At 36.7% G+C, this 26854-nt stretch overlaps 1 protein-coding gene across 1 annotated transcript in view; it reads right to left on the bottom strand.

Moving 5' to 3' along the window:
- GlnRS (Glutaminyl-tRNA synthetase) overlaps positions 1-26854 on the bottom strand; it is a 59645-nt gene that overhangs the window by 16376 nt on the left and 16415 nt on the right. The window contains exons 5-11 of the mRNA XM_081750443.1: positions 24744-24898; positions 20956-21142; positions 17029-17216; positions 13528-13751; positions 13045-13184; positions 11196-11367; positions 2174-2336 (exon numbers count right to left, since the gene is read on the bottom strand). Of these exons, the coding sequence (XP_081606569.1) occupies positions 2174-2336; positions 11196-11367; positions 13045-13184; positions 13528-13751; positions 17029-17216; positions 20956-21142; positions 24744-24898 (1229 nt within the window). The remainder of the gene's footprint in view (positions 1-2173; positions 2337-11195; positions 11368-13044; positions 13185-13527; positions 13752-17028; positions 17217-20955; positions 21143-24743; positions 24899-26854) is intronic.

Genomic DNA, 26854 nt, shown 5'->3' with positions numbered 1-26854 from the left:
TGCTTCTAGCTATTCGGTTCTCCTCATTACGTTATTTTTGACAAACAACACAACTGCTTGTATTCCAACCACCCTATTCGTCTGATTTGGCGTCTGCAGACTTCCTTCTATTCCCTACGTAGAAATCTCCTCTGAAAGCTCGCAGTTTCTTATCCATAGAATAGAGAACACAAACATCGCTACAACACCTTTAGACTATTCCAAAAAGTGCGTTCCAGTTGTGGAAGACGTGCTAGGAACGATGTACTAAAAGTACAGAGAATTATTTGAAGGAGATAAATCTGAATAACTTCCACAAACGGTAAGTACCATTACATCCAGTAAGTTCGGCAACTTTCTGAACAGGGGCTGCGCTGGCTTAGTGGTACAGAGTTCACCTCTAGTGCGTGGGGTCCCTGGTTCAATCAAGGTCATGCCAAATGGGCTTTGAGGTGAACAAACACTATGTGTATGGATTTTCTCCGGGTTCTCCTGTTTCTTCCCACTGTTCTTCATTCCACCATTTCATTCATTTCTCATCATCACCGTCCCTTTTAGCCTACACGGTTTTAACCGTGGGACGTAAACTGTAAGACTTCATTTCCTTTCTGAACAGTCCTTGTAAAAGAAAATATCTGAAAAACTGAGACTTGAACATAGCTAAATCTAATGACGCTAGCCCACCAAATGTTAGACCCGGCCAAATGTCACTCGTTTCACTGAGTGATCCGTAATCAATGAATCGGATTCTAAAATGATTATTTGTGGCTCTTTCTCTCTCATTACAAGACGTTGGCTAAACAAAGAAAATTACCATGTTTTACCTGGAATCGAATCTGAGATCAAGTACATTTCAGGTAAGCACATTATCAGATCACACAGAAAAATTAGATTATATAGGAAAGCACACAAAATATAATTCCCACGTTTAATTAACACAGGAACTGTGTATATGCACAGTTTGAATCTAACGTTCTCATATAATTTCTAAAAGGTGCCATCAAATTAAAAGGTACATTTCAAAATATCCCGTCATCCGTGTTACATGAGACAGTCACTTCGCGCACTGTGTATGTTCACAGAGTATGTGACATTCCTGTAGCGAAGCATCAGCGCATGTGCACTGTCGTCCACGTGGCGATGATTAAGCACCTCTGCTTTCTTCCCCCGGACGCAGCATGATGTTGTGTCACAGAACAATGAAGGTAGCGCTAACCGACGTGATCATGGTACGCTAAAGGTACCGATCCATCGTACACTTAGAGGAGAATGCAGACTGTATTCGATGACAAATATGAATCGAACAAAACAGGTTATCGCGTTTTCGCGCTGTACGGAACACACTGAAGGACGATTAGAGGGTAGAATAATTGATGTGACAGTGGCTATTATAGACAATTTCATTCACGACGTCGAGCAGAAAGAGTCTCACACTCAGAAGTTCTTTAGCGGCACATTTATTGTCCAGTTACACATCATGTTGCGTCCGGAGGGAAGACAGTTAAAGGGCTTAGTCAACAATCCATTGCCATTTGGACAATGCATATGCGCTGTTGGCCCGCCACATGAATGTTACGTACACCTGTGGGTACACATAAAATAACTTTTGCCGTAACACGGACGTCGGAATATTTTGAAATGGATCTTTTCGTTTGATGGCACCTTATAATATTTCAGGCACTTCATAAAGTCAATTGACATCGTAATGTACTGTAATTTCAGCTTCCACTTTATTACAACACATTAAGCAGCAACATTTTAAAATCAACATGCAACTGAATACTTATATATCACATTATCTCCAATGCAATACAAATGAAAGTGCTTCCTGTACTCAAAATTTTAAAAAAAATCAATTTAAGGTCTTTATTTTGAAAGACAACGTTTATCTTATTCCTAGAAGAACTTTGTTTGGGAATTTAGCGTATTGATCCGGACCAAAGCTATTTCAAATGTGGACCTAGTGCTTAACAGAATACTAACGACAAAAACTCCCACAAGAAATGAAACTGAGTTTTCTTACCAAAAGCGTTATATTTCATCCCAAACCCAAAAGCATAAATAGAGGTATGAAAAGCGTTTAGTTTTCCGTTCCCTAAACATTTTCGTGTCATAAGAATAAATGAAAATTTGAGAGAAATCAAGTTTACATGGAATGAGAAAAACACCTAAGCTACTGGAAAAGTTAACTCACCTCCTTGAAATCACTTCGTTCAATGTACAATGTTTTATCAAAAGGTACAAAATGATAGCCTTTTTGTGGATCATTAGGGAAATTGGGCACTTGTATATCTGTAACACCTGGCAGCGGATAATTCACTATCGTAACTTTCAATGGTTCTAATACCACCATAGCCCTATGACAAAAGCAAAACGAAAGAATTATATTAACAATACACTCATCTCTTATTTATTTCATTTCACTAAAGCTTTAATACTGATGGGATAATGATTCTTTCTTGATACCTACTATCTCGTACCTTACGTAAATCTAATGATTAACAGCATTTTTAATTTTCATGACAGGTTTTACAAAATAGCATAATATGTCATACAGTGAAAACTGCGTAATCGCATTCTTTGGTTCTACAGAAAACTTCAGCAACTGGTCAACTCACAGGGTAAAAATATAGTATGGTTGTTTCTGCAGATTCTCACAACATGGTACAAAAAGTGAAAACTGTCAGTTTAAAAATTTTACTGTACGAGAGATATTAGAAAATTGGAATTCCTGGATACAACAATTGAGAATATAGTATACCTTTTAGACTATTGGCTCAAAAAGTATTATTTTTCTCATAGAATGCGTTAAAAAGATATGAAATGAAAGTGCCTATCCGGTTTGTCATAAGGACCACATTGTGCCACATGATCAGGTCAGAAGTCACGTTACGTGCTAAATCGAGTCTGAAGATTCCAAATGCAGATTTGAGGTATTTGAAGCACGTAATTTCCACGTGGGCTACCCTGTGTAATTCGCAGATGTGTATATATTTTATCATTATTATTGATTTTCCTCAATCAATTTGACTTTTGACAATGTTCTATTTATATTTATTTTATGTGCTATACATCGTTTTTAAGCTCTTTATTACTTCCTTGAAATAAGCTTTCAATTAACCATCTCCTTATTATAGTTTGTGAGATATGTAGACGACTTCATTTTTTTCTTTATTTCTTTTCTTTCTTTTTTTTATTATTATTATTTCGTTGATTTTCGATTGAAGTTAATGTTTCATGATTTTTTATTAGACTCCGTTCATTTTAGGACAATTTGCTTTTAGAATATAGAATCTACATAGCTTTTTCTATATTTAAGCTGAATTTCAGCCACAGGGTGTCGACTAAAATTTCAGAATGAAATTTCGTGACGTTTTTGCGACCTTTTCTTTACCAAACCATAAAATTTCGTAACATTCTCAAGTGCGAATTTTGGTATGAATTAGGCCGAATTTTCATGTATCCGATAGAAGCGTGCTTTGCTTGCGATTTGGTAGCATCTAAAGCCGACCATAGGCATTTTTGATTGTAACTTTTGACGTTTTATAGAACAAAATTTTCCAGTCTGTACTTATATTTGTACAGATAAAAAAATTCGTGACCCAAAAGCTAAATTTCGTGACTATTTCTTGACTTTCATGACCGCTTTCTGATTTCGTGATTTTTTTTCGTGACTTTCGTGACCGATAGACACCCTAAGACATTTCCCTCGTTTGGTTTTTGAGATAAATGGAGAAATCATTTGTTTTTCATTGATTTTCCATTGACTTTAATGTTTATGTTTCGTGCTTTTTTTGACCATGTTCCATTCATTTTAGAACAACTTGCTTTTGGAATATAGAATTTACATAGTCTCTTCTACATTGGAGCTGAATTTCAGCCATCTCTCTCTCTCTCTTGGTTTTAGAGATAAGTGGAGAAATTATTTGTTTTTCATTGATTTTCCATTGACATTAATGTTAATGTTTCGTGCTTTTTGACTATGTTCCATCCATTTTAGGACAATTTGCTTCTGGAATATAGAATCTACATTGTCTATTCTACATTGGAGCTGAATTTCAGCCATCGCTCTCTGTTGGTTTTAGAGATAAGTGGAGAAATTGTTTGTTTTTCATTGATTTTCCATTGACATTAGTGTTGATGTTTCGTGCTTTTTGACTACGTTCCATCCATTTTAGGACAATTTGCTTCTGGAATATAGAATCTACATAGTCTCTTCTACATTGGAGCTGAATTTCAGCCATCTCTCTCTCTCTCTTGGTTTTAGAGATAAGTGGAGAAATTATTTGTTTTTCATTGATTTTCCATTGACATTAATGTTAATGTTTCGTGCTTTTTGACTATGTTCCATCCATTTTAGGACAATTTGCTTCTGCAATATAGAATCTACATTGTCTATTCTACATTGGAGCTGAATTTCAGCCATCGCTCTCTGTTGGTTTTAGAGATAAGTGGAGAAATTATTTGTTTTTCATTGATTTTCCATTGACATTAATGTTAATGTTTCGTGCTTTTTGACTATGTTCCATCCATTTTAGGACAATTTGCTTCTGCAATATAGAATCTACATTGTCTATTCTACATTGGAGCTGAATTTCAGCCATCGCTCTCTGTTGGTTTTAGAGATAAGTGGAGAAATTATTTGTTTTTCATTGATTTTCCATTGACATTAGTGTTGATGTTTCGTGCTTTTTGACTACGTTCCATCCATTTTAGGACAATTTGCTTCTGGAATATAGAATCTACATAGTCTCTTCTACATTGGAGCTGAATTTCAGCCATCTCTCTCTCTCTCTTGGTTTTAGAGATAAGTGGAGAAATTATTTGTTTTTCATTGATTTTCCATTGACATTAATGTTAATGTTTCGTGCTTTTTGACTATGTTCCATCCATTTTAGAACAATTTGCTTCTGCAATATAGAATCTACATTGTCTATTCTACATTGGAGCTGAATTTCAGCCATCGCTCTCTGTTGGTTTTAGAGATAAGTGGAGAAATTATTTGTTTTTCATTGATTTTCCATTGACATTAATGTTAATGTTTCGTGCTTTTTGACTACGTTCCATCCATTTTAGGACAATTTGCTTCTGGAATATAGAATCTACATAGTCTCTTCTACATTGGAGCTGAATTTCAGCCATCTCTCTCTCTCTCTTGGTTTTAGAGATAAGTGGAGAAATTATTTGTTTTTCATTGATTTTCCATTGACATTAATGTTAATGTTTCGTGCTTTTTGACTATGTTCCATCCATTTTAGGACAATTTGCTTCTGCAATATAGAATCTACATTGTCTATTCTACATTGGAGCTGAATTTCAGCCATCGCTCTCTGTTGGTTTTAGAGATAAGTGGAGAAATTATTTGTTTTTCATTGATTTTCCATTGACATTAATGTTAATGTTTCGTGCTTTTTTTGACCATGTTCCATTCATTTTAGAACAAATTGCTTTTGGAATATAGAATTTACATAGTCTCTTCTACATCTGAACTGAATTTCAACAATCCCCCCCAAAGTCTGTTCGCATCATTGCATCTGGATAGGCCCTTAGTTTTATATATGAAAGTTAGTAAATATCTCACAAACAGATTTCTAATACCTGTAAACAAAATGCAAATGAAATAAAAATCTTCAATTTAACTTCCTACGATTACGTTCTTTACGCCAAAGAAGACGAAATATTAACAAAACTACATGATTATGAAACCATTGGTAGAATCTGGGAAGAAAAAGAGAGTCCCACGAAAACTCATGGACACAATATTATCCACCACACTCACACAACCTGGGATTGAACCAGGGACTCTTCATACCAGAATAAGCGTGCTGCCATTGAGCAGGCTTTCCAATGCTAATGAAAAAAAATATAGGAAATCACGACGAAAAAATATAGGAGCTTTCGTGAAACTATGAAAAAGAAAAATTTCAATTATCCAATAGATAGAAAAAAATAATTAAAAAAAAAATCGCAAGAAAATTACATCTTTCCTTATAAAGTCAACCCTGTACGCTCAATAGAGGTCACTGAAACAGAAAACTGGATATCAGAATAGAAATGGCAGAGCAGAAAACGCAGAAATGACAATGGAATACTGAAAATGCTACGGGGAAGACACAGAAACCAATTCACCCCTCCTGAAACAGCTATCTGAAATGTAAAATAAAATCTAAAATGTAAACATTCTGCAGCTGGCGCTTTTAAGGTAAGATTTGACTATGTGCAACATATTCTACAATTATTTGCCTACAGTTAGTGCAAAAAGTATTGATACACCTAAATAAATTATTTGTAAGTCTTTAAAATCACTACTGTATAGAACTTTTTAATGAATATAACGAAACTAGTTTATTTTTTGTTCCATTTTGTACTTTTTGCACTAACTGTATATTGTTTGGTATAATTATCTTTAGACAAGGAACAGGAAAGGACGAAACACAAAAGAGTCTCCATTCAATCATCCTACTGTGGAGACAAAAGGCCCTCCAACCACCCACACCTTATTTCCTTATGCTATTTTCACAAGTGCACGTAGCAATGCCACAAAAATATAGGTTTCGTTAAAATGTAGGAAATATAGGAGTTTATAGGAAGAGACGCAAATATATATAGGAAAAATAGGAAATATAGGAGCACTGGAAAGCCTGCATTGAGGTACCATCTTCCCAGAACAAAATACATGAAATGGTTTCTACATATGACAATAAACATTGGTATAATTCAAGTTGATGACAAGTGGAGAACAAATTATAGAGCTGTTATAAAACCCTTGCTATAAAACAAATGCTTATAACTTTCTAAAAAATAATGATATTGCAGTGAAATACATTTTAAATTGCGCGATGATCTGCAAATTTTTGGTTGGCAACACTTATCACAATGATGAGGATGGCAACACTAGCAACAACAAAGAAAATCAAAATAGCGATGGTTCAAGAGAAAGCATAATGTCTGTGTTGGTATGCAGAACTGAAATCAGGTATGTTGGTACAGCGAAACTTCACACGAGAGTACAAAAAAGTACCTCCTGATGTCAGGAGTATAGAGAGTTGGTACGGGAAGTTTCTGGCTACTGCAAGGGTTGCCAACAGCCTGGAGAGAAGTCCAAGAAAATCAATTCCGCGGCGGCAATGGAGTTGGGAATCCCTCAATCAACAACGCGTAAGAAAATGCGTAAACATTGGAAAACTAAAGGACTTGGAAGACCTGAAAGCTAAGATTAGTGAAACAATTCATGACATTTCTGACGACGCCAGACGGAAAGCATTCACGGATTTCGCTGAAAGTTGCACGAATGTATGGGTCAACGGAGCCAAGCTGGAGGTGTGGTGATGACGGTGGTGGTTTATGGATAATGATACAAAATTTAAGTCTCAATAAAGACCTTAACCAGGGTGTCTATTAAAATTCCAAAATGAAATTTCGTGACTTTTTCGTGACCTTTTCTTTACCAAATCATAAAATTTCCTAACATTTTCAAGAGCGAATTTGGCCGAATTTTCATCCATGCGATAGAAACGTACTTTGCTTGCGATTTGGTAGCGTCTAAAGCCGACCATAGACATTTTTGGTGGTGAATTTTGACGTTTTATACAACAAAATTTTCCACTCTGTACTTACATTCATACAGTTTTAAAAAAATTCGTGACCCAAAAGCTAAATTTCGTGACTTTTTCGTGACATTCGTGACCGATAGACATCCTGTTAACATTTGTTTCACTGCAATATCATTGTTTTAAAAAAAGTTATACGCATTTGTTTTACAACAGGACTTTATAACAGCCCCGTACAGTCGGTAGCGCCAAAATAACAGCGATAGATAGTGGCTATGGTATTTAGTTTAACGTCCGACGAGTACCCACTGACACTAGGGAAGACGGTGATGAAATGGATGATACTGGTATAATGATGGAAGTTGGAGCAAACGGAAGAAACCCGAAAAAGCCCACGCGCACGGTGTTTGTCCAACACAAAACCCTCTTGGCAGCAGCTGGCATGGAACAAATGACGCCATATGGCTCTGAAGTTAGGTAAACAGCTTGCACTGCTTCCGTATATAAACGTAAATGGATAGCTGTTATCTGACTGAAAATTTAAATTTCTCGGAAACTGTCATAATTCAAATTGACCCAAGGCTGCCCGAAACGTACACTTTGGTAGAATAATTACTTTTTAAAATGAAATGAAATCTTTAAGTTTTACGTCCCATGGTTATGCCGGTTAGGCTAAAGGAGACGGTGATGATGAGAGATGAGTGAAATGGTGGAATGAAGAAAGGGGGAGGAAACGGGAGAACCCCGAGAAAACCCACGAGCACGGTGTTTGTCCACCACAAAGTCCACACGGCGCGAGCTGGGATCGAACCAGGGACCCCAAGCACCGGAGGTGAACGCTCTACCACAGCCCCCCCCCCCCCCCAATTACTTTTTAAGTTACACAGAAAGGTATCAGGCTTAAGTGTTCTAAGAACACACACAACAAATAAAGTATACACATGCAGAAACTCACACACCCAAGAATGTGATGCTTCAGGTTTCAAGGTACAGAATAAACCAAGTGGATCAGGATAGATATACAGGCATCATAAATATGAGCATGTATTATATAAAATATTTTAATGTCTACTTATCTGTTCAACGATTCTCCTTATACTACGGAATATCTCGAAAATAATGAAACTAGCTTTCATCAAAACTTTTCATGTTCACTTTTCTGGGATCATGGTCGTAATTCATGTATCTGTCAACCTAAAATACTGGAATTTATTTAATGAGATCATAAGTATCTGAATGGTTGTCTGCAACCAGAATAACAACTTAAGGTACAAAATTGACGCACTGAATACAAATATTTAATTGAACTAATCTTGGAACTCCCGTCTTGCTCATCGGTTCCCATTGAAAATTTCGTCAATTACTACATGGCATACATACATAATGAAATACCAAGATTAGTCTAACTGAACCTAAATAACAGTTAAGAATGTTAACTACTAACCCTTTCCGGATCCTGGCATTTTGGGCTATTTTTTAGACTTTCAGTCAAGCAGCTACTGCATCGTCACTATTTATCCTAGTATCATGGTTCATACCTCATTCTCTTCAGAATAGAGCAGGCTTTCAAATGGTATCACTTCCATGCCCATACCATATACCAGGAGAGGGAAAATTGATGTCAAAGGGAAAATTTTGATGGGAAAATTTTTTGTCCAACTTTGGGGGAAATTTTTGACTTATGAGGTCATCACCTCCTACGTCTGGACGCAGGACGGTCTGAAACCATATGTAATGTCTTCTACAATGTCTCTGGACTTGAAAAAAAAAAAAAAAAAAAAAAAAAAAAAAAAAAAAAAAAAAAAAAAAAACCGGACGAAAAAGCTCAAATAGCAGAGAAATAACGCAATGTACCATGAAAAGTCCATATGGTACAAATTGTACCATAAGATCCTGAAGGGGCTAAACGAATCATTTGAATTCTGAGGTAATATTAGAGTATATGAATAGTAGATAGTATTGATTCACGAATGTATCATAGGAGACATTTCAAATGTCCGAAGAACAAACTGCAAATTTCTTAAGAGCACCTTACAAGAAACAATATGCGTAATTGCATATTAAGCATTGTTAAGCAAACTTGCTGTCTCGCAAGACAGTGTAAACCCACTGTCTCATTTGTAAAGTTGAAAGAGTTGAGTTGAGTTGATTTTAGTTTAGCGTCCCTTTCAGCAACAAGGCTATATGAGACGTGGACCTGCTGATTAACGTGGAATCCGAACCACATGAGCTCCCGCCGGGAATCGAACCCGGGTCTCCCACGCCAAAGACGCGTACGCTAACCGCTTAGCCACGAGAGAGCTCATAAACCTGAAAGATATTCAACCATGTTGTTCTGTATCCTGCTCCGGATTTGTCTTTAAAAATCATACTAAACATCAACTTTTCTTGCTTGAAAGCCTCAAGAAATGTGCTGCTGGTGTTGAATTACGAGATTAGTGTCTTTTTCAGCACCGAAGTCTCCACCTTAATGTGGTATCTAAACCACATGAGCTCCCGCCGGCAATCGAACCCGGTTTTCCAGCGCCAAAGACCCATACGTTAACCATGCAGCCATGGAGGAGTTCTCAAAAATGTGAAAATGAGAATGAAACGATATTTTCCAGTTTAACGTCCCATAATTATGCCCTAAAAGCTAAGGGAGACGGATGATTACGGCAAGTGAATGATAATAGAAGAAATGGTGGAACCAAATGTGGGAGGAAACACAAGTACCACAAGAAAACCAACAGACACAATACTGTCCACCACAAACTTACTTAGGGATCGAACCAAGGACCCCACGCACCTAACGTTCCATGAATACGCCCTCTAGGAATCGGAGGATTAGTCAAAGTGAATGATTATGAAAGAATCGATAGAATGATAATGTGAGAGGAAACGACAGAACTTTAAAAAAAAACTCATCTTCACCACAATTTCTCACGGTTAGGAATCGAACCAGGTATCCCTCGCACTAGAAACGAGCGATCTTCCACCGAGCCACCGTATCTCTAGTGTTTAGTAGTGCAGTTATGTCAATCTCTATTCTCTCTAAACCTCTATTTTCTTATCTATGTATTGGAAATGAAACTGCAAGCAGCTGAAATTCGATGTTTAAGGTTGGTTTAAAGGGACAAGTTTTGCCGATAGATGGCACTAAAGTCTTCGTCTCTCTCCCATGTATTTTTACCTTTCCCGAAAATTTACAATTTCTCTTACAAACTTCAACCTAAAGACTTCAAATTTTTAGAGAAGGAACTTCATAACTTATTAAAGAGAACAATCCGTGCCGATTTTTTTATTTAGAATTTTCTTCCTTGTTGAAATGGCTTGATTGTTGAAATGGATACCCAAACCTTTAACAATGGAACTGTTTCAATAGTGAAGAAAATTCTAAATAAGAAATCGGCACGGATTGTTCCCTTTAATAGGTTATGAAGTTCCTTCTCTAAAAATTTGAAGTCTCTAGATTGAAATTTATAAGAGAAATTGTAAATTTTCGTGAAATGTAAAATATACATGGGAGAGATACGAAGACTGTAGCGACATCTATCGGCAAAACTTGTCCCTTTACACTAACCTTAATATGAACTTTAACGAATCCTCTACAGGAAAAAAAGAAGTGAGCTTCTTTTTCTCAGTTCATGCACATTTAGCATTTTAATTTGCTGATTTGTTTCTTACCTGGGAGCAGTAATATTAAGCACATCCCTAACTGTTGCTTCAAGCATCTGTGGATCAACGACTACTAGCGCTCCGGTGACTCCCATTTGAGCACAGAACATATTAATAGCTTCTGGAGGATAGCCTCGACGACGAAGGGCAGTCAAAGTGAACAGTCGAGGATCATCCCAATCTGTCAAACAAAATATCACAATCAATTTTCCCACTTACAGAATCGAACAGTCAATTCAATTTATCTCAGTTACGATAAATATTTTCAAATATTTAACGGTCAAACAAAAGATTTGCACGTTTAAAAATATATGTACGAGAGGGGATCAAATGAAAACCTTAAAAATGCAATCAAATGGACGACTGCTTCGATACGTGGCAGTAATATGCCTTGGGTTGCACTTAATGATCGACAGGTGGCGCAGTGTTACTGGAAGAACGACGAACGCGGCAGTTGCAGTATCAAGATGGCGTTTCAACGACGAGGGTGATGTGGTTCTGGACAGGATTGTTACAGGCGATGAGACCTGGGTTCACTATCATCAACCAGAAACCAAAAAAGCGAGCAAGGAATGACGGCATACCAGAGGTAAACGCTGTATCACTGAGCCACCGTGGTCCGAGAAATTAATGAAGTGGTGGAATGAATAAAGTGGGAGCAAACGGGAGAACCTCGAGAAAATCCACACACACAATGTTTGTCCACTGCAAAATTCACTTGGCGTAAGCGGAATGCGAACTAGAGACCCCACGCACCAGAGGTGAACACTCTACCAATGGGCCACCACGATTTCTTTTTAAAAGGGAACATTTCTAATATTTTCATATATGTTGAGGACCATTCGATCTCAAACTAGAAAATCCTCTCACCATGTCAGAAATTCGTTTATATACAAAAAGTCGTTTCGAAAGAACTTCAGAATTGACGCCTTTCACTTATTTCTTATCGGGATTTAATTGTTCGGTATATCAAAACAAACGACAATCCATCCCCACGTTTCAATCAACCATCATCTAAGTACGCCATTCAATTCTTAAAGACAAGCAGGTCAGAAATTTCTAAAATATAATATGGCGTCTTCACTTCCGTATGACGCCCAATGGCTGTTAGTTACTACAAATTGTACGATGTCATTTCCTTTCTTAAATACGCAAGTTATACACAAAATACCACGCAAAGCAGCGAGTGAAACTGTGTATATGCATATACGAGTGTAGTCCAGAAAGTAAAGAAAGTTCAATGTCGATGTTATACTCATCTGCAGCGATGACTTTTTCATTGCACTATCACTAGAAACATTCTTTATTTGCCTATAAATTTCAATAGGTTTAACTTTTTCCTTCAGTTCTTCTGTAACAAGTGATGGCCTCCTACTCCGATCTTTATCATGCACACTGATCTTTCCTTGATTAAACATAATGCACCATTTCCTCACTCAACACTCGTTCATTGCACTATCAGAAACATTATTTATTTGCCTATAAATTTCAATAGGCTTAACATTTTGATCGTTCAGAAAACGCATAACATTCCGTACTTCACATTTGGCGGAATTTTCGATTGGCGCCGCTATTTTGAGTCGCTGTAAAAACAAATAGAGTGACCGCACAGCATTGAGACTCGGCTCACACTGAGGCGAAGGAAGGAGCTAACTGCCGTGTACGCGATCGCAATGGTGGAGGGTCGGCGCCGCGCGCGATGCGCAATTGTTCTTTACTTTCTGGACGGCCCTTGTAATTAAATTAAGTAAGGTGTGCTGTTTCAATATTATTCTAACAAGACTCAATATGCTAATTGTACTATATGTGTGCTTACTCCCTATTTAGTCTAAATTTCAATGTTCTTTCTTCTACTTACCTCTAACAATACCTTCGGTTATAAGTTTTGCAATTTTCCTTTTAGATACAACGGTATAGTTCATATTCAACCTTCCATATTCCCACTGTACCGGACAGTAGATATCTAATGCATTGCACAACCAGTAATACGACGATCTCCTGTTAAGAGAAGATTATAATACACATAAGTCTCACTTCTACAACATTTAAAGGGATTTTTTAATTTATGTCCATTACACTAACATAATTAAACACAATCTCAAAAAAATAGATTTTTTTTTTTGTTTAACTCTTGGTTCATCAATATTCAAGGCTTAATAAATGCTGGTACTTTCAGACGCAATGAGTCATTCTTTCTAAAGAAGGAAAAAAGACGAAATGTTTAAAAGTATGCTAGGTTTCGCAGATTGAGGTCTATCATATCTTTAATATGAGGTCTATCATATTAAGTGTAAAATTGAACCTTTTTTTAAAAAAATCAAAAGAATTATACTATCCTTACCTTGATTGGAACTCTTTCGTACATAAAGAGTGTGTGATATGTTCAATTGAATCACATAAACAATGCGTATAATCGTACGTTGGATAAATACACCATTTGTCACCCGTTCGGTGGTGAGGAAGAAATTTGATTCTATAGGCAACAGGGTCCTGCTTTCCTTCCTCCAAAGTAACTTTCATCCGTAGCGTTGCTTCTCCCTCTCCAATTTTTCCATTTTTCATATCCTAGAAATAAAAGACTGCTTTATACACAATAAAGAAATATACAGTATTCACAACCTTCAAAGCTTAATGAGCAAGAATATTATTAACGTTGTGTTTCTAGACTCTTGGTACAAAGAAATGAGTCTAGCATTGTAGGACAGAAACCAGCGAGATTTACAACGGCAATCTACCTTAGTAATCTATTTCCTACTGATATCCATGGTGTTTCAAAACACCGACAATCTTTGGGAAGTGATTCCTGATACCAAGGTAAGACAAAAAGTATAGACCAACCTGGGTGCACAAACACTTCCTTTCGGAGTTATAGGCTGCCGAAAACGCGAAAAAATGAAATTTAAAGATCCATAGCTCCAATACTATGGGACCTATCGTAGTCGGGTCAAGGCTTCACTTAGGAACTAGTATGTGCCCTATCCAAATATCCATGTTTGAGAATCCTGCGGTACTTCCGCAACAATTTTTATAGGTGTTGGTGAGTACTTCAAATTATATGCCCATAGCCAAACTCCCTCTATAAAAATTGCTTCGTGAGTATCTTAGGATTCTGAAACATGTATTTTTGGATAGCGCATATATTAGTTCCTAAGTGAAGTCTTGTTCCAACTATCGTAGGTCCCATAGTTTTGGAGCTATGGACCTTTAAAGTTCATTTTTCCATGTTTTCGGCAGCCTATAACTCCGAAAGGAAGCATTTGTGCATCCAGATTAATTTATACTTTTTGTCTTATCTTGGTGTCAGGAATCACCTCCCAAATGTTGTTGTGTTGTTTCGAAACACCCTGCATCGTTTTTCCTGTATCGGTGGACGATACCACCTTATTCTGAATCCATCGCTTAGTTTTCTGTGGTATTTTTTTTAAAAATGTTTTCTCCCGTCTTTGTTACTTGTAATACGTATATCAAGAGGTGAATACATAATTAGGAAATCTGATAATATGGTGTCTAGCTTTAGATACGGAGACGTGTTAAGACTATCGCCAGTTGATTAGAACGAAATTAAACACAGAAAGGACACAGAAAATAACGATGCTTAAATTCTGAAACAGTAAAACAAATGAACAAGATATGTTTATAGTTAAATGTATAATAGACGCTAAACTTGAAGCAGATAGAAATGTGTACATTATATCAATGAACGCACGTTACCACGATTTTTTTATTAATATTATTATTATTATTTTAATTGTCCGTATGCAATACATGTGTAAATAGCGTAAAGTTTTAACTCTTTTCAGATTTATACAAATCATAGGAAGCGTTAATATTACTACAGTAAAAATACAGTAAAAGCACCTAAACTACACATGTGCTTAATTCGACCGCAATATGCAGCAATGAAGGTATGAGTATGGTATTACTGGTTGGTACAATTGAAATGTTCCCCTATGGTGTACTTTTTCATGATCCTGTTCAACAACACATTGTATCTTGTCTAATTGAGCACCCCAGCCTGTTTTCTGAACATTACGGGGATTGTGATGTCGTACGCGTGGCCTCAGGCCATTAATTGGCTAATTTAGAGAACGTGGTTTCCCACTGTGGAAAATTGGACATTTCAATCAATTTAACGCAATTTCGAGAATTAAACATTTTAATTACAATTTTAAAATACGTTTTCACAGTTCAATAAACTCGATATTTTCTGTGGAATGAAGGCTGACTAGTTCGAGATCCTGATGACGCGGCCGCAACAGGATAATAAGATGATTGAAATACACTGTGTCCACTCTCGTTTAACGCAATAAAAGTAACAAATTATTTGCTAATGGACGCTATAGGATATACAATATTAATTCAAAAACAGCTGCTAGCCTTGTACCTTAAAAGAATGTTTCTTTATATTATATTATTTCGATCCCCTCTGGGGTCGTCATAAGTAACTGTTCTGCTACTGTTATGTTTTTTACTTGATTACACATTCAAGTGGGAAAACATATTGAACCACCAACCCCAGAGGGAATCGAAATAATACATAAAGAAACATGCTTTTGCAACATATGGTTAGTACTTATTTTTAAAAGCAACAAAGCTTTATTTCAATTCGTATTACCTTTAACGCATTACTTTCCGTTAGAGGAAGACATGTTTTCAGTTTAACGTCCCACGTTTATGCCCTTTAAGGCTACGGGAGATGATGATCAAGTCAAGCAAATGATGACGGAAGAATTGGTGGAATGAAAAAGTGGGAGGAAACGGGTGCACTCCGAGAAAAAAAACACGGGCATGATGCTGTCCCTCACAAACTTACTTGGCCGGGGACTGAACCTGGAATCCCACGCACCAGAGGTAAGCACTCTACCAATGAGCCACCGTGGCCCTCGAATACATGTTTTCTGAATTCATTTCCCCTTTCGTGTATGTGACTAATGAACAGAGCAACCCACATTATGCTTTATTTTTTTTCCAAATTATACTTTATTGTTAATTTCAATCATTGTTTTACATTAATCGTGTATAATGTATAATATTTACTTTACATTAAATGTTCTAAATATCTTGATCTATTTATTTATATTTTATGCAACCAGTTTCTTTCATATTTAATGAACTTTCTACTTAATGCACTGTAAAGAGATATGCTTTACTCAAGTCAGTTTTTTTTTATCTCTTGTGTGCGCCTTACAGGTGCATATATACAGACAGGGAAAGTAAAAAATGCCACCAAAAAGTACAGAAAGTGCCGAACTTCAAGAGATACACATAACAATATAGTGTAGAGTTCTTGTGTACTTTTCATTGTTGGAGGAAAGTTTTTTTCTTCTTTTCCTTTTTTCTTTTCTGCATACCAAAGGGTTACATCGAAAAGTTTACAGAAATAAAAATAAGCTTTTCATTGTTACATTGTTATGTTCTCAATGATTTTACATTGTAAATATATATATTTTTAAAAAATATTAAGACAATAATGTTAAACTTGCAGTTAAACAGCATTTTCCAAGAATTGTGCCATATATTTTAAATTATGCTTTATTTTCTAAAATTATGCTTTTAAAATTAGTTTCTTTTGGACCCTTAAATAACCACAACCATGTTCAAGGTACCAACCATATGTCTAAATTGCTATTATGCTTTTTATACTTTTGGGTTGCCCTACTAATGAAGGAAGATGCAATTTTCTGAAATACTTCAGCAAAATATTAAAGGTGCAACCTGATTAAAAGATTTACCACACACACTCCTTAATATTATAGCAACTACCACGCTTTAATTAAACACTGAAGTATACTACAAGCGAGATTTTTAGACAGGAAAAGGATGTTGAATACACAAATATTACCTCGAATAATTGGAGACTTTCTTCTATTGGACGATCTCTCCACGGGGACGGAGGGGGGTTATAACCTTGAATTTCTTCTTTCCTTTGATGGCAGACATAGGCCAAACCTTTTTTGATTAGCACCTTCGCCCACTCGTACAGTTGGTCGAAATTATCTGACGAATGGGTGATTTTGTATGGTTTGTAACCTATATTAAAACAACATGAAAATTAACAATAGTTTAATCAGTACATCTTTTACCATTAATAAAAGAAATCTGACTGATAAATTTTAATTCAATCAACATTTATTATTTTGCCAAAATTAGATACAGTAAAACCTGTCAACTTCGCCACCTCTCTAAGTTGGCCACCTGCTCATCTTAGCCCAGTTCGTCCTGAACCTGAATTTTCCCATAAGACATTCGTTATTTATTATTTTGTAAGTTGGCCACCTGTCTATCTTGGAAGTTGGCCACATTGAAGCAATGTTTATCCTATGATGATAATGATAAATTTACCTGCGTATCTTGGCCACGCAAAATACAGTTTTGTTGTTTTTCTTAACTCTTTCGTATTCCCATATGAGAAGCAGATGTTCTGCATTTGTTACTGGAGAAGAAGCATAGATTCCCACGATTTGTTCTTGGAGGTCAACAGCCAAAACACTACCCTGATAAAAGGGTGATGAAGGAAGAAGTGAATGACAAAAAGTACGTACAGAAATTCAGGAAATGGTTGTACGTATTTGTCTACTCTGTCCGTTTTGGTAAAACTATGGACTATATCGGCTCTTTTCATCAGTGAGGAGCTTTAGTAATTCCAGAAAATTCTCAAGGTTGAAGCTAACCATCTCAATTGTCAACTATTGGCACCTGACGGCTTGTTAAAAGGTAGCGGAGTTTCTGAGATATGAATTCCTTTAAGATTTTCTCAAAACATCTTTTGCTCCGAGGGAAGCACTTGTAGCTCATTAACAAGAAGTAGACGATAATATACAAGAACTACAAAATTAAATCTCCATATGTGCCAAAGAGATTAAATAAATAAATAAATAGAGTCCAGAATGAACCACCATAAAATACGTAATTTTTTTCTAGTACTGTATATTGTTATGATTACTCTATATACATTATTTAAAAGTAGCTGTCGTGCCATTGCTTATTAAAATTTTATGATCAATAATACTAGAAATCCTATTCTAAAAATACACCAATCACACTTATTTTCTGTAAGTTGGCCACTTTTCAATGGAACCGATGGCGGCCAACATAGACAGGTTTCACTGTATATATCTGTCTACTATAGTGGCTAAATAAAAGTACTTGTGGCAATTCTCTGGAATTTACAAAGATAAACTGCTCTGCCTTTTTAAAACTGAGCTACGACTTTTAACTTCTATTGTTTCCTTGCTGAATGTCACTTTCGCAATACATGAAGCATTTTCGTTTGCAAAACAACTGATTTAGACTTTACCATGTTTGCTTTCCTATCTTTACTATCACCCATTTTAACTCACGAAAATCTTATAAATGAAACTAAAGATTGGAAAGCGAACACGGTTAAGTCTAAATCAGTTGTTTTGCAAACTTGGAAATGAAATCATTAGCCACAACTCCCACGCCCTTAACTAAGTTACAAGGGTGATAAATGAAAATGAAATATACGAAGGAATTGGTGATACTACAGAAGGTTGTTTGGCTTACATAAGATCGAATCAGGAACGCCACTATCACCTGGGAAATGACGACGGAGAAACACGCTTGCTGTCATCAACAGAAATGAGTCTGAAGTTATGGGTGAATAAGTGTCGTTAAATGGCGCCTAACAAGTAAGTTTAACCGTTATTCAGAAGTGTATGCCATGACTTTTTTCCGTGCTCGTTCTTACTACACATACTGTACATAGTGAAAGTGTCGGGAGAATGGGTTCACACTCAGACTGACTACAGCAAAAATTACTATGGCCCGTTATACAAACAGGAGCCTGTAGCGGATGATTCTCCCACGAAAAGTACCAACGAAAGGGCTCCAAAGAAAGTGACATCAGCAGTGCTGCTGGAGGTTCGCTAATTGCCTGAAAATTGCAGAGAACCAATGTGCGACGGGCCAGTGATTAAATTTGGCACCTTCAACTGTCAGCACAGAAATTCGTAAGTAGTTCTGATTGAAAGGATTAGTTAAGGCACGCGTGCACTACCTTCTTCCGCGCCACATTGCAGAGCGAAAACTCAAAAAAAGTACGAAAAATACCTAAACGCCTAACGAAGTCAAAATGGCATACAGTCATCAAACAGATAAAGTACACATATATCCAGCTAATTGCTGGTTGTCACATTCAGATGCTGACTTTCGTGATGGTGTTGTCAAAGGTCGCTCCAACTTCTTCGTCACTGTCGGGAAAGTTTTTCGCATGGATTCATGGTTGTTAAGAGATTCAGTTATGAGGTTGGGTTGATAAAAACATAGAAGTGAATAACATAAAGATACTTCAGGGAATCCATTACGACACACATCTTTCGGATTTCATCTCATAATTCTACGGTGTGGATGCCATCCACGTAAAGATCCATATGAACTACGCTTCAAGTTATATCGCGTACGTCTTTATGAGAAATGGAACGGAAATGGATTGGGTAGCGTAGTGGTTAATATATCGGCACGATACGCCGAAGGTCCTGGGTTCGTGTCTCGGTCCTGTTATTCACTTTTTCACTCTTTGTGTATCAATGAATTCGCACCTATAGAGACAATGGCGTGTTAAAATTCGGCTGTTTCCTTCATTCGTTAATATAATGATAATACAACCGTTAGATGTATTCTAAAGGTGGAAACACTGGATCGTTCAAGCCGACAGGAAGTTGTGGTACACTTCTGGTCACAAAAGCTTTAACTGCCTTCCTGAAACTAAGTCCAAAAGTTTTAACCTAGATCCTTACGTTCCTTGGATCTGTGTTTACAGCGAAATTCATTTTTCCCGCCATTCTGACAGGCTTACAAGAGCGATAGATCATCTGCGCGCTGGCATGAAGTAAATTGGCATATAGGATACAATAATATCATATATAGATATACATATAGATAAAAGTCAAAACATAACATACTGAGTAATACGAAATGATTCAAGTCTGTAAGGGACATGATCACCAAGAACGATATTAGAGACAATTCGGTCATCTGATTCACTATGCTGGTTACATCGTTAGGATTAATAACTTGTTAAGAGGATGGGGTTTGGCTGAGAATCTGTGCTGGAGGTTGCTATATTTGTTGAGGTAAACCGGAAGTTGACTGAGGAGGAGGAACGTTTTTTTATAATGGTGGCGCAGAGGGCAGAGGTTCTGAATTTGGACTCTCAGCCTACAGCAGCCGAGCAGATATAAGGATCTCTGGCTCACAACACCCGGAGAAGATATAAGGATTTCTATAGCCCACAGAAGTCAAAAAGGTAAAAGGATCTCTTTAGCCCACAGCAGCAGGAGGTTTGAGAAGCTTCTCCTGCCCTCACCAGCCGGAAAAATTGAGTTGATTTTGAGTTTAACGTCCCGTTCAGCAGCGAGGCTATATGAGACGTGGACCTACTGATTAACGTGGAATCCGAACCACTTGAGCTCCCACCGGGAATCGAACCCGGATCTCTCACACCAAAGATGCGTACGCTAACCGCTTAGCCACGAAGGAGCTCTACCAGCCAGAAAAAGTAAGCAAGGCTGACTGATATGAATAGATGTTCAGCAAATCCTTTTAACCTTTTGGTTTAGCTACGTCCATCTTTGTAAGTGGTGGAACTGGTGCTTCTCTTCGGGTTACACGCTGGATGAAGCGTTGTTGTTAACACTATTCTCGTGTTAGCCATATTCATGTGGAGAGTAATTTGCAATATGTTACAAATATCAAACAAAGTAACGTATAACGTTAATGGTTCTAAATTAGTAAAAAAAACACTCACCTAACCATTCTACCATGTCTCGAATACCAACAAAAAACTTTTCTTCTTCCTTTTCTGGATTCGTGTCATCGTACCTTAGAAAGCACACTCCCTCATGAGCAGCGGCGTAACCAAAATTTATGTTGATTGCTTTCGCGTGTCCTATGTGTAAAATTCCATTCGGTTCAGGAGGAAATCGCGTCCTTACCTGGAACAAAAAATGAAATATTACTCATTTCAATTCTATAAATCTTCAACTTTTTTCTTTTTTATTATTTTTATACGGTAAAAATTATTACTTCAGCTCTTTAAAGTCTAAACTAGGTAGCTTAGTGTGTCTTGGCTCTTCTGAGAGTTGATGAACTGCACATAGAACACTATAATATGGACCAATGGTAGCCGCTTTGTTCCTGTTCTGAAAAATAGTCCAGTAACATTGAACCACATGAATGTTCTTTTGGACGTTTACTTAACGTACTAACAAATACACAAACACACAGTTATATCGAACTGAACACGACGAAATTGTTTTGTATCGTCTTATGTGAGCAATATAATGCTTGTTGTGAAATTCGTGCTATTAATATGTATACAGGGTGTTACAAAAAAATTGTCTCAATATTTTGGGAACTAGCTGAACCTGCGCTCTCTACACACAGCATTATTCGCATATGAGCATAAATCTCCTTCTCATCCCTCACAACATATGTACATGTCCCTTTACAGACACAAGTGAAAGACGTCTTGATTAAAAAAAAGAAAAAATCGGCAAGGGGTATGATAAAGGGGAGATTTTTTTCGATTATTTTTTCTCAATATCTCGCACCGTTTGCAAGATTTGAGCCTACTTCCGGTTGGAGTTTCTAATTCATGTATGACCAGTGTTTTCTTTCTTCTTGCATGCAGTATGTAATAAGCAAATACATTACATATACAATTAATTATAATGTCAGTTATATATGGTGTTCATTGGGCAAAACACTCAAAAAATAAAGATTTATCTTAGACTCGAGAAATGGTTATCCTTCCTTTTTCACTATTATTTGGCCATGGAACAAACGCCTGAGACATATACAACCCCAATATACAACATTGTGGTGTTGGAAGGTATAACACATAGGATATGATGCTTTAGTGTTTTTTTTTTATTTCAACGCTTCCAGTGTACCCTAAAAAAAATGCAATAAAGAAACAATGGCCATGTTTTTTTAAAAAATATTCAATTAGAACTGGACAATCTACGCAAAATTTCCAATCGATCAGTGAAAACGTCATCTTTCTAGAGCCTGTAGTTTCCGAGATCTCATTGTCGAAAGGATTGGCCACAAACATATAAACATAGTTTAAAAGAACTCGGAAGATGGCAGCACAATTCACTTGCATTTATTTCGGAGAAGGCTTATTAAAATGCAAAGGCTTTGAACAATAATTTAAAAAGATAAACATTGTGAAAAATATCTCTTTAAGTAATTTATTTAAAGTACGCCTTTTTAAATATATTTGTCTTTGTTATAAACGTGAACTCACAAATAAGCGTAAATCAAAGATTTGAAAGCTAAAGTTATAGGTTGGAGCTCGGTCGCTCGTAATTGGTATCGTAGCATTTTAATAGATCGATAGATTCCTCACATCAAAGAAAGAAAAAAAAAGTTCATATAGACCTGTGCTCAAAAGTGGATAGTTTTGTAGTAACAGGGTGCCGAAAACGTGAAAAAATTAACTTTAAATGTCTATAGTTCCACTACACTACTATAGGACCGATCGTAGTCGGGTCAAGACATCACTGAAGAACTAGTATGTGAAGTATTTAAATATCTATACTTCAGAATCTCCGGTACATGCACAATAATTTTTAGAGAGGCTGTTTGGAAGTACTTGATCACTCTCCACCTACCTCTCTAAAAATTGGTGTGCAAGTACCGGAGGTTCTGAAACATGGATATTTGCAGTTCACATACTAGTTCCTCAGTGATGTCCTCACCCAACTACGATAGGTCCCATAGGAGTGGAGCTATGAACTTTTAAAGTTCACTTATTTCATATTTTCGGCACCCTATAACTCCGAAACTATCCACTTTTTAGCACAGCTCTACATGAACTTTTTTTGTTATTTTGATGTAAGAAATCTGTTCCCAAAATAATGTCACAATTTTTTGTAACACCCTGTATATAAACACAGATTGAGAGAACTTTTTTTTATTATTATTATTTCTGTTCACAGAACGTACATACAAACTTACAATCATCTACAAATGTACCTAGCGCGGTATAGATCTGAGTTCGACTCCTGGCGGAAGCTCATCTCATTCCTATCCAACGAGAAACTCTAGGTCCATGCCTCATATAGCTTCGGTACTGAAGGGAACGCTAAATCCAATCCAGCCAACCATAAATGTACATTGGGAATCTTGAAAAGATTGTTACATTCCTAATATTGGTTCGTCAACCATTGTTGTTGCCTCTAACAACAAGATAGTAATGAAGAATTTCGGCTTCACAAATGTTTCTTCTTTCTTGAATACAAAATAGTAAAATCAGTAATATGTTAGTTATTGAAATGTTGACAGATCACTAACACAGTTTGTTTTTACTTTGGTGCCGCTAAATTATGAGTACGTGTGTTAAGTGACAATATCGATAACTTACTGTGGTTTTAATATTTGGTGTGGAAAAAAGGACTAAGATGAATAAAATATATTCATGAAGCTAAAGATTACTGTGAGGCCGTTGGAGGCAACAGGATTAGTTGGCAAATATACTAAGAAAGCAACAATCCTTTTAGAATTCTCACAGGACATTTACAGATAAGAGTTAATCTTAACACAATGTGCCAGACTGTACCTGTGCTAAGAACATACAAATATTTACAAATACTCCACTTGGAAAGAATAACAGAACTCTATATTAAACATTTTGACATTTCATGGATAAGAAAATACGAGGGAGGATCAAAAACTAAGGTTACAAGACCGATATTTCTGGAGTTTTGTCTATTACAGAGAAATGAGGAATGTGTGGTAATTTTAATACATGGAGTTGGTAACTGTGCAGTTTCAGCCAACCGCAACTTACGGCGCTAGTTGTACGTAAACACAAATGGCGACTCATTTGGAAAACTGGTCTCGCAAAGAAGTCAGCTCAGTTATTCGATTTCTGTGAGCGAAACATGCAACTACGGCTGAAATTCACCGGCAGCTGGTAGAGGTTTACGGAGACGGTATGTCTCGTCAGCATATCGCAGAATAATGTCAGAAGTTCGCGGCTGATAAGAGTAAACGTCACCGACGAGGAGCGCAGTGGCCGACCCAGCACAGCATTAACAGATTTGAACACAGCTTGCGTGGAAGTGATTCAGGACAACAGGACGATCACATTACGGCATCTGATGGTAGAATTGGGAATGTCGTTCGGAAGCGTTCGTCACATTGTGCATGATATTCTGCAGTACAGGAAAGTGGCAACGTGGGTGAACACGCATGAGCAGGCTTTTTACCAGGAGGGAATCTTTAAACTCATCCCATGATGCGACAAGTGCCTCCACAGATATGGAGGCTATGTCGGAAAACAACCTAATGTTTGTACTTTCTGTTGGCTGTATTGGTTGTATGAAATAATACATACACGTTTCACTGCAGGCTTTGTAACCTTACTTTCCGATCACCCCTCGTATGTACTTTCTGTTGGCTGTATTGGTTGTATGAAATAATACATACACGTTTCACTGCAGGCTTTGTAACCTTACTTTTCGATCACCTCCCCTATAATATTCAATAAGAAAATGAAATATATTGTTTTAATGTTCTGCTTACCTTACCACCAGTTATTTTCAAATGTTCCTTAAGCAATGTCATGGTATTTGGGGTTACAACGTATCCATCACTCTTGAAATTCTCACCGGGTTTGTGAAAATTCAACTTCCTCATTAGCTCTCCAATAGAGACGGGACCCTGAGCAGCTGGATCAACTAGAATTCAAATGAATTTAAGTTTGAAGATCCGATATACCCCCAGGGCTAAAAAAGTATCCAATACACGCAAATGAATCACATAAGCAATATAAATTGGTATTATCCTGCTAATATTCACATGCAAATAGTGTTTGTAGGATTGTCTTACCAAAGTTCAGAAATACAAAAACAACTTAAAGGGTGTCTTCATTATTGCATAGCAGGGTTGGCTGGTTTAAACCAAAAAACGAAAAATATTTGTAAAAGTGTAAGTGTTCGTAAAATCTTGATGAACACACACTTGTGGGTTATCACGTTTCACTCCCGTATATTATTTGTATTATATTCAGACCTAAATTCCCCATTCATTACTGAAAGAGATTATACTACAAAAGCAACTTTTATTCTTATAAGATTATGATGTGATTTTTTTCTAATTTATTATTATAGTTATGCAATTGCAATCAAAGAAAAATTCTAAACATTGTTTCGTTTTAAGAATGTTTACTATTGATAAATACATGGAAATATCGTACTTTTTGGGGGGCATACAAACCGCACGAGTCATTTATTGAAACCAGAAGTATCTTTGGTATCTATTTATGTATAAATGGGTCAGAGCCAAACTAGACTTAAAAGATTCGTATCTTTATTCACTTTTCTTACTGATATGCAAATTACGTTGTTGTATTTCTTTAACTTGGACTATTAAAAGTCGTAGTGAACTAAGTTGGACTAAATTAGTTCTTCTGTACTCTGCAATATTTTGAAATTATCCATATGTAATTCTGTATAATGGTGTCACTTGTGCAACTGTTTATTTTTTGTCTTTCTAAAATGACTCTTGACAATTATATACACAAGTATATAAAGATCAGTACAACGTATTTTTATCAGGAGTCCTTCTTTAGTGGGTCGGCACACGTATCGCATTTGTGGCCAATTTGTGGCGCAATTGTGTGTATCGAGTTCAAATGTAGGACAATTTCTCTCGGCTGTAAGCCGAGAAGCGGTTTGGATTCCGCTTTAAGCTTATGTGACCCCTTCCAGCATAACCTGGTTGTTGCATAATAACACCACGCCGAAACAAACTTATTTCTGTCCATGCTAACGTTGTGTCCATCTTCTTCATTTGCCTTTACTTACACATTGGCGGGGGGATGTAGTATGGTTCTTATGTTTATCTTATGTGATATAAATACATAGAGCAAATTATTTAAACTGGTTATTATTTTTTTTTTTAAAAAATGGTTTCAACCAAAAAACTTTTTTTTTTTCAATAAAAACCATGGTTTTCGCCAACCCTGTTGCATAGTAATACAAAGTAGAACTTAACAATTACAGAGTGTATCAAAAAGGATGTTACAACTTTGAAAACTCATATTGATTTAGTCATTTACCTTACAGACATGGTTTCTGTGTCATTTTGTAGCAAAATACATCAAGTTTTGACTCACGTAGTACACTAGTTCAGAAACAAGCCACCGAAAGCGCAGCAGCAGTTGGAGTAAAGATGGTTGCATTTTCCGGTCCAGAGTATGCGTGCTAACTGTGTGTTTTGGTTTGAAGATTCTACAACAAGTATGCAACGTAACTTTGGTATCAAGTGTGGTAAAGATCCTCCAGTAGGCCTACTATTCATCAGTGACATAAATGTTTTATTGAAACTTGATGTTCGGTGAGAGACAACAAATCTTCAGATCGTCCCCGTACTTCTTGTACAGCAAATGAGACAAAGCTTTATGAACAGTCCTACAAAATCGACCCGGCGTGCTTCTCGAGAGCTGGGCGTCCCACACATGACAGTTTGGTGTGTGTTGAGAAAACGGTTGCATCTCAAAACCATACAAATTACAAATGGTGCAAGGATTAAAAGACACTGATAGATTTGCTGATAAGGAATTTTGTATGCTCGCAAGAAATGGGACGAAATCGACTTCAGATGGGATGTATGTCGTATCACCAGTGGAAGCA

Source organism: Thermobia domestica, chromosome 3, assembly GCF_964235325.1.
Source record: "Thermobia domestica chromosome 3, izTheDome1.hap1.1, whole genome shotgun sequence".
Classification (NCBI taxonomy): Eukaryota; Metazoa; Arthropoda; class Insecta; order Zygentoma; family Lepismatidae; genus Thermobia; species Thermobia domestica.
Note: the sequence above shows the minus strand (reverse complement) of the source record. Positions and strands in the feature narration are given on the sequence as shown.